At 46.2% G+C, this 9,167-nt stretch overlaps 1 protein-coding gene across 4 annotated transcripts in view; it reads left to right on the plus strand.

Moving 5' to 3' along the window:
• The window catches only part of cers3a (ceramide synthase 3a), a 31,438-nt gene that overhangs the window by 22,034 nt on the left and 237 nt on the right, over positions 1 to 9,167 (plus strand). For all 4 annotated transcript variants that reach the window (XM_046348964.1, XM_046348962.1, XM_046348963.1 and 1 more), the window contains exons 10-11: positions 2,250 to 2,403; positions 8,551 to 9,167. The exon at positions 8,551 to 9,167 is cut by the window's right edge and continues 237 nt beyond it. In XM_046348964.1, the coding sequence (XP_046204920.1) occupies positions 2,250 to 2,403; positions 8,551 to 8,739 (343 nt within the window). In that variant the 3' untranslated portion in view covers positions 8,740 to 9,167. The remainder of the gene's footprint in view (positions 1 to 2,249; positions 2,404 to 8,550) is intronic.

A 9,167-nucleotide genomic window follows, 5' to 3' on the forward strand; every position in this document is an offset into this window, starting at 1 on the left:
CAGTCTGGTGCCTGTTGAATACGACCCAATGTTTCTGTTTGGTCAGGCTCAGGGTTCCCCTTCCTGTTTCAGTCTGGTGCCTATTGAATACGACCCAATGTTTCTGTTTGGTCAGGCTCAGGTTTCCCTTTCCTGTTTCAGTCTGGTGCCTATTGAATACGACCCAATGTTTCTGTTTGGTCAGGCTCAGGTTTCCCTTTCCTGTTTCAGTCTGGTGCCTGTTGAATACGACCCAATGTTTCTGTTTGGTCAGGCTCAGGGTTCCCCTTCCTGTTTCAGTCTGGTGCCTGTTGAATACGACCCAATGTTTCTGTTTGGTCAGGCTCAGGGTTCCCCTTCCTGTTTCAGTCTGGTGCCTGTTGAATACGACCCAATGTTTCTGTTTGGTCAGGCTCAGGGTTCCCCTTCCTGTTTCAGTCTGGTGCCTGTTGAATACGACCCAATGTTTCTGTTTGGTCAGGCTCAGGTTTCCCCTTCCTGTTTCAGTCTGGTGCCTGTTGAATACGACCCAATGTTTCTGTTTGTTCAGGCTCAGGTTTCCCCTTCCTGTTTCAGTCTGGTGCCTGTTGAATACGACCCAATGTTTCTGTTTGGTCAGGCTCAGGGTTCCCCTTCCTGTTTCAGTCTGGTGCCTATTGAATACGACCCAATGTTTCTGTTTGGTCAGGCTCAGGTTTCCCTTTCCTGTTTCAGTCTGGTGCCTGTTGAATACGACCCAATGTTTCTGTTTGGTCAGGCTCAGGGTTCCCCTTCCTGTTTCAGTCTGGTGCCTGTTGAATACGACCCAATGTTTCTGTTTGGTCAGGCTCAGGGTTCCCCTTCCTGTTTCAGTCTGGTGCCTGTTGAATACGACCCAATGTTTCTGTTTGGTCAGGCTCAGGGTTCCCCTTCCTGTTTCAGTCTGGTGCCTGTTGAATACGACCCAATGTTTCTGTTTGGTCAGGCTCAGGGTTCCCCTTCCTGTTTCAGTCTGGTGCTTGTTGAATACGACCCAATGTTTCTGTTTGGTCAGGCTCAGGGTTCCCCTTCCTGTTTCAGTCTGGTGCCTGTTGAATACGACCCAATGTTTCTGTTTGGTCAGGCTCAGGTTTCCCCTTCCTGTTTCAGTCTGGTGCCTGTTGAATACGACCCAATGTTTCTGTTTGGTCAGGCTCAGGGTTCCCCTTCCTGTTTCAGTCTGGTGCCTGTTGAATACGACCCAATGTTTCTGTTTGGTCAGGCTCAGGTTTCCCCTTCCTGTTTCAGTCTGGTGCCTGTTGAATACGACCCAATGTTTCTGTTTGGTCAGGCTCAGGGTTCCCCTTCCTGTTTCAGTCTGGTGCCTGTTGAATACGACCCAATGTTTCTGTTTGGTCGGGCTCAGGTTTCCCCTTCCTGTTTCATTCTGGTGCCTGTTGAATACGACCCAATGTTTCTGTTTGGTCAGGCTCAGGGTTCCCCTTCCTGTTTCAGTCTGGTGCCTGTTGAATACGACCCAATGTTTCTGTTTGGTCAGGCTCAGGTTTCCCCTTCCTGTTTCAGTCTGGTGCCTGTTGAATACGACCCAATGTTTCTGTTTGGTCGGGCTCAGGTTCCCCTTCCTGTTTCAGTCTGGTGCCTGTTGAATATGACCCAATGTTTCTGTTTGGTCAGGCTCAGGGTTCCCCTTCCTGTTTCCGTCTGGTGCCTGTTGAATACGACCCAATGTTTCTGTTTGGTCAGGCTCAGGTTTCCCCTTCCTGTTTCAGTCTGGTGCCTGTTGAATACGACCCAATGTTTCCGCAACTGGTTAATCTTTCCTGAATTGGACGGCATTGCATGAGCACGAAAGCTGAGAAGCTAAACAATGTCCCCTTTCTCTCATGGACATTACTTACCAATTGACAGAATACCAGATTTCTTAGCTATCATTTTTGTACAGATAGTTACATAGTATTTACCTACTTATTTCAATAATGAAAAACCCCTATAAAGCAAAGAGTAGCCATTGTTTTCCTTCACAAAGGCTTGTGTTTAGGAGGCATGAAAAGCAAAAACATTTTTGAATTCTTACTGGTTATACCGCCTCTGCTTCACGTTGTTTTCTCACGTTCCATGCACACTGAACACCACCCAGGACAAGTGTAAATGTTTAACAGAGCTTATCATATCTAGTAGTCTGTATCATATAAATGTATATTTTAGCACTTCGGGTTTGTGAGAAAGTATCTTGCAAATAAAATGCATTACCATCATCAGCATCATTGTCTGTATTGGTTACGTCATTCCAGGCTGATCCACTGTACGTGGGTGTACCCCACACTCCAGTACCCCCCGTTCTTTGGTTACTACTTCTTCAACGTCATGCTGGTGGTCCTCCTGTTCCTGCACATCTTCTGGGCCTACCTCATCCTGCGCATGGTCAAGAAGTTCCTCTTCGGCAAAGTGAGTCATCTTTTTGGCAGTGGTTTATTTCACTCTTTCTTTTCCACTCTTCACCCATTCCCTTTATGACAGCCATCACTTGGTCACAACGTCACCACTCAGCCTAGTCAATGCTCTTCTCTCTCCTGGCACCCCAATGGTGGAACCAGCCTCCGCCTGAAGCTAGGACAGCAGAGTCCCTAGCTATCTTCTGAAGACACCTGAAACCCTACCTCTCAAATAGTACCTTAAATGAATCAAGTATTTAAAAGTATTTTCCTACTAGCACTGACTTGACAGAACATGATCTTGCTACGACTGTGATGGTACAAACTGACAGAATACCAACTTGATGATGAGTTGACCAGAGGTTGATGATGGGTTGACCAGAGGTTGATGAAGGGTCGACCAGAGGTTGATGAATCGACCAGAGGTTGATTCGACCAGAGGTTGATGAAGGGTCGACCAGAGGTTGATGAAGGGTCGACCAGAGGTTGATGAAGGGTCGACCAGAGGTTGATGAAGGGTCGACCAGAGGTTGATGAAGGGTCGACCAGAGGTTGATGAGGGGTCGACCAGAGGTTGATGAGGGGTCGACCAGAGGCTGATGACTGTGGGTCGACCAGAGGTTGATGAGGGGTTGACCAGAGGTTGATGAGGGGTTGACCAGAGGTTGATGAAGGGTCGACCAGAGGTTGATGAAGGGTCGACCAGAGGTTGATGAAGGGTCGACCAGAGGTTGATGAAGGGTCGACCAGAGGTTGATGAGGGTCGACCAGAGGTTGATGAGGGTCGACCAGAGGTTGATGAGGGGTCGACCAGAGGTTGATGAGGGGTCGACCAGAGGCTGATGAGGGGTCGACCAGAGGTTGATGAGGGGTTGACCAGAGGTTGATGAGGGGTTGACCAGAGGTTGATGAGGGGTTGACCAGAGGTTGATGAAGGGTTAACCAGGGTTGACCAGAGGTTGATGAAGGGTTGACCAGAGATTGATGAAGGGTTGACCAGAGGTTGATGAAGGGTTGACCAGAGGTTGATGAAGGGTTGACCAGAGGTTGATGAAGGGTTGACCAGAGGTTGATGAAGGGTCGACCAGAGGTTGATGAGGGGTCAACCAGAGGTTGATGAGGGTCGAACAGAGGTTGATGAGGGGTCGACCAGAGGTTGTTGAGGGGTCGACCAGAGGTTGATGAGGGGTTGACCAGAGGTTGATGAAGGGTTAACCAGGGTTGACCAGAGGTTGATGAAGGGTTGACCAGAGATTGATGAGGGGTTGACCAGAGGTTGATGAAGGGTTGACCAGAGAGTTTGATGATGGGTTGACCAGAGGTTGATGAAGGGTTGACCAGAGGTTGATGAAGGGTTGACCAGAGAGTTTGATGATGGGTTGACCAGAGGTTGATGATGGGTTGACCAGAGGTTGATGAAGGGTTGACCAGAGAGTTTGATGATGGGTTGACCAGAGGTTGATGATGGGTTGACCAGAGGTTGATGAAGGGTTGACCAGAGGTTGATGAAGGGTTGATCAGAGGTTGATGAAGGGTTGACCAGAGGTTGATGAAGGGTTGACCAGAGGTTGATGAAGGGTTGATCAGAGGTTGATGATGAGTTGACCAGATGAAACAGGTGTACTAGTACTGCTGCACACACTTTTTCTATTCATATACTGTCCACATTGTCTCTACACACCATCCTTTACAGTACATATATATTTATTATGTAATATTTCTTAATTTAATTATTTTTGGGATTTGCATGTATTGTTTTGTGTTGTTAGGTATTACTGCACAGCTGGAGCTAGGAACATAAGCATTTCACTACACTCCTAATAACATCTGCAAAATATGTTTACTCAACCAATAAAATGTGATTTGATTTTGATTTGATATGTGGTTGTCTCACCCAGCTATGTGAAGATGAATGCACTAAAGTTACTGAATGACTAAAATGTTAAATGTTAGATGTAAGTGGATCAAAACTATAGGAGAGTTCTGGGAAACATTGCTCTAAACACACATAGAGCCCCAGCCTACAGCTGCTTGACTGACCTGACTAGATCATGCATAGCCAACAGGTGGTCTCTGAAAGTCAGTGCTGTCTGATGTGGGTGGAGGCCTTTCTGCATTTACGTCCATGTGGTGTTATGGGTCAGTAGCTTCTGATTGGTGCTGTGGTGCAGACAGCTACACCAGTGTCTGTTCTCTGTCAGACAGCTACACCAGTGTCTGTTCTCTGTCAGACAGCTACACCAGTGTCTGTTCTCTGTCAGACAGCTACACCAGTGTCTGTTCTCTGTCAGACAGCTACACCAGTGTCTGTTCTCTGTCAGACAGCTACACCAGTGTCTGTTCTCTGTCAGACAGCTACACCAGTGTCTGTTCTCTGTCAGACAGCTACACCAGTGTCTGTTCTCTGTCAGACAGCTACACCAGTGTCTGTTCTCTGTCAGACAGCTACACCAGTGTCTGTTCTCTGTCAGACAGCTACACCAGTGTCTGTTCTCTGTCAGACAGCTACACCAGTGTCTGTTCTCTGTCAGACAGCTACACCAGTGTCTGTTCTCTGTCAGATGACTACAGTGTCTGTTCTCTGTCAGACAGCTACACCAGTGTCTGTTCTCTGTCAGACAGCTACACCAGTGTCTGTTCTCTGTCAGATGACTACAGTGTCTGTTCTCTGTCAGACAGCTACACTAGTGTCTGTTCTCTGTCAGATGACTACAGTGTATGTTCTCTGTCAGATGACTACAGTGTCTGTTCTCTGTCAGATGACTACAGTGTCTGTTCTCTGTCAGACAGCTACACCAGTGTCTGTTCTTTGTCAGACAGCTACACCAGTGTCTGTTCTCTGTCAGACAGCTACACCAGTGTCTGTTCTCTGTCAGATGACTACAGTGTCTGTTCTCTGTCAGACAGCTACACCAGTGTCTGTTCTCTGTCAGACAGCTACACCAGTGTCTGTTCTCTGTTAGATGACTACAGTGTCTGTTCTCTGTCAGATGACTACAGTGTCTGTTCTCTGTCAGTTGACTACAGTGTCTGTTCTCTGTCAGTTGACTACAGTGTCAGATGACTACAGTGTCAGTTGACTACAGTGTCTGTTCTCTGTCAGTTGACTACAGTGTCAGATGACTACAGTGTCAGTTGACTACAGTGTCTGTTCTCTGTCAGTTGACTACAGTGTCAGATGACTACAGTGTCAGTTGACTACAGTGTCTGTTCTCTGTCAGTTGACTACAGTGTCTGTTCTCTGTCAGATGACTACAGTGTCTGTTCTCTGTCAGATGACTACAGTGTCAGATGACTACAGTGTCTGTTCTCTGTCAGTTGACTACAGTGTCTGTTCTCTGTCAGTTGACTACAGTGTCTGTTCTCTGTCAGTTGACTACAGTGTCTGTTCTCTGTCAGATGACTACAGTGTCTGTTCTCTGTCAGATGACTACAGTGTCAGATGACTACAGTGTCTGTTCTCTGTCAGTTGACTACAGTGTCTGTTCTCTGTCAGTTGACTACAGTGTCTGTTCTCTGTCAGTTGACTACAGTGTCAGATGACTACAGTGTCAGTTGACTACAGTGTCTGTTCTCTGTCAGTTGACTACAGTGTCTGTTCTCTGTCAGATGACTACAGTGTCTGTTCTCTGTCAGTTGACTACAGTGTCTGTTCTCTGTCAGATGACTACAGTGTCTGTTCTCTGTCAGTTGACTACAGTGTCTGTTCTCTGTCAGATGACTACAGTGTCTGTTCTCTGTCAGATGACTACAGTGTCTGTTCTCTGTCAGTTGACTACAGTGTCTGTTCTCTGTCAGATGACTACAGTGTCTGTTCTCTGTCAGTTGACTACAGTGTCTGTTCTCTGTCAGATGACTACAGTGTCTGTTCTCTGTCAGATGACTACAGTGTCTGTTCTCTGTCAGTTGACTACAGTGTCTGTTCTCTGTCAGTGTGGTCTAGAATCCAGCCTAAGACCCAATGCTCCTGTTTTTCATTGTTTCATTGTTCTCATTCTGTATGTAGACTTACTAACTGAGCAGTTAGAACTGTGTGTGTGTGTGTGTGTGTGTGTGTGTGTGTGTGTGTGTGTGTGTGTGTGTGTGTGTGTGTGTGTGTGTGTGTGTGTGTGTGTGTGTGTGTGTGTGTGTGTGTGTGTGTGTGTGTGTGTGTGTGTGTGTGTGTGTGTGTGTGTGTGTGTGTGTGTGCAATTGTGTTGGGCTTGGCAAGGTGCTTGATCCCTGTCAGCTACGGCAACGGCAGAAAACAACTAAGATGCCAGAGGCAATTACTCAACCACGAGGTCACAAGACAACAGTGGGTTGCCATTTGGGACATAATTATTGGTGATTTAGCATTGTGCCGAACATAATTATGTTTCTGGAAAACACAATGTGGCTCAGAGCGGTCAGACAGCTCAAGGAGAGAGAATAGAGTCTATTATGGTAAGTCTGAAAGACTGACTTGACCTACCATGGATTAAGCTCCAGGTGTCTTTGATTGATCGGAGGCTGCCAATTGGGTTTCTGCGTTAGTTGAAATAGCTCAGGGCTGTAGGTAGCGTCTCAGTATGTGTTGATCTAGGATCAGCTATCGTATTCATTGTGATCTGAAAGGCTAAACTCATCCTTGATCAGCACTCCTGCTCTGAGACGCTCAATACATGCAGCCCCAGGTTTCAATGCTACTTTTAGGTGAATGTTTTAATGATATAGGGCTACGCAGAACTGTGATGCAGCCCCAGGTTTCAATGCTACTTTTAGGTGAATGTTTTAGTGATATAGGGCTACGCAGAACTGTGATGCAGCCCCAGGTTTCAATGCTACTTTTAGGTGAATGTTTTAATGATATAGGGCTACGCAGAACTGTGATGCAGCCCCAGGTTTCAATGCTACTTTTAGGTGAATGTTTTAATGATATAGGGCTACGCAGAACTGTGATGCAGCCCCAGGTTTCAATGCTACTTTTAGGTGAATGTTTTAGTGATATAGGGCTACGCAGAACTGTGATGCAGCCCCAGGTTTCAATGCTACTTTTAGGTGAATGTTTTAGTGATATAGGGCTACGCAGAACTGTGATGCAGCCCCAGGTTTCAATGCTACTTTTAGGTGAATGTTTTAGTGATATAGGGCTACGCAGAACTGTGATGCAGCCCCAGGTTTCAATGCTACTTTTAGGTGAATGTTTTAGTGATATAGGGCTACGCAGAACTGTGATGCAGCCCCAGGTTTCAATGCTACTTTTAGGTGAATGTTTTAGTGATATAGGGCTACGCAGAACTGTGATGCAGCCCCAGGTTTCAATGCTACTTTTAGGTGAATGTTTTAGTGATATAGGGCTACGCAGAACTGTGATGCAGCCCCAGGTTTCAATGCTACTTTTAGGTGAATGTTTTAATGATATAGGGCTACGCAGAACTGTGATGCAGCCCCAGGTTTCAATGCTACTTTTAGGTGAATGTTTTAGTGATATAGGGCTACGCAGAACTGTGATGCAGCCCCAGGTTTCAATGCTACTTTTAGGTGAATGTTTTAGTGATATAGGGCTACGCAGAACTGTGATGCAGCCCCAGGTTTCAATGCTACTTTTAGGTGAATGTTTTAGTGATATAGGGCTACGCAGAACTGTGATGCAGCCCCAGGTTTCAATGCTACTTTTAGGTGAATGTTTTAGTGATATAGGGCTACGCAGAACTGTGATGCAGCCCCAGGTTTCAATGCTACTTTTAGGTGAATGTTTTAGTGATATAGGGCTACGCAGAACTGTGATGCAGGAGCAGTGATTCCCAAATGGTTGGTCACAGCTGATTTATTTTTTGACAGAGTACTGGCTTGAGACACTGGTTTTATTTTCTTGGATCACAAATAATCACTTTAGAGAGAGAACTATGGGAACTACTGTGTTAGAGATGATGATGGTCTCTGAGGTAGAAAGTGGCATTATATCTCGATGAATGTCCTGAGTACATTCTCTCTCTCGCTCTCTCTCTCTCTGTCTCTGTCTCTGTCTCTCTGTGCCTGTCTCTGTCTCTGTCTCCCTGTGTCTCTCTGTCTGTCTCTCTGTCTCTCTGTGTGTATCTCTGTCTCTCTGTGTCTCTGTCTCTCTCTCTTTCTCTCTCTCTGTCTCTGTCTCTCTGTGTGTGTCTCTGTCTCTCTGTGTCTTTCTCTCTCTCTTCTCCAGATGACCAGAGATGAAAGAAGTGATGATGAGGAGGATGGTGACGAAAGCAGTCTGACTGAAGAGGAAAAAGAGGAGGACAGTTATCGTTACGGCAACGGTTCTGGACTGGGCACAAAGGAGGGCAACAACGGCTGCTTCAGACACTTATCTCTCTCGGAGAACGTCTGCCCATCAAAAACCGTCTACTGACCAAGCTCGCATCGTGATTGGCAGAGCCCTGCACCAGAGGCAGGGAGTGGTGGGATCGAGGTCATAGGAGAAGCTGGAACAACACAAAACAGATTCCATCCCATATGGAAAAACAACAGCAAGCAGACAAACATTTAGATTAAGATTTATGACTCTAGAATTTGGAATATAGCCTGCAAAAATAAATACTTCACACACAGAAAGAGACCGTTTTTCTTGGCCTGTAGTTTCTTCCACGTCCAAACTCCTCTCATCTTCAAGGAAAACAATGTTGACGATGGCACAGTTTCACATGGAACCCTCCTCAGACAGCAATGAGACAAAGACCAGATAACCAAAACCAAAAAACACTAAAACCCTTGTGTTTTTGTTCATCGTCATATTTAATCAGTTCAGTATTGTTGCAGAAAAGTGGTGCGCAAGCACAT

The sequence above is a fragment of the Oncorhynchus gorbuscha genome, linkage group LG05 (genome assembly GCF_021184085.1).
Source record: "Oncorhynchus gorbuscha isolate QuinsamMale2020 ecotype Even-year linkage group LG05, OgorEven_v1.0, whole genome shotgun sequence".
Classification (NCBI taxonomy): Eukaryota; Metazoa; Chordata; class Actinopteri; order Salmoniformes; family Salmonidae; genus Oncorhynchus; species Oncorhynchus gorbuscha.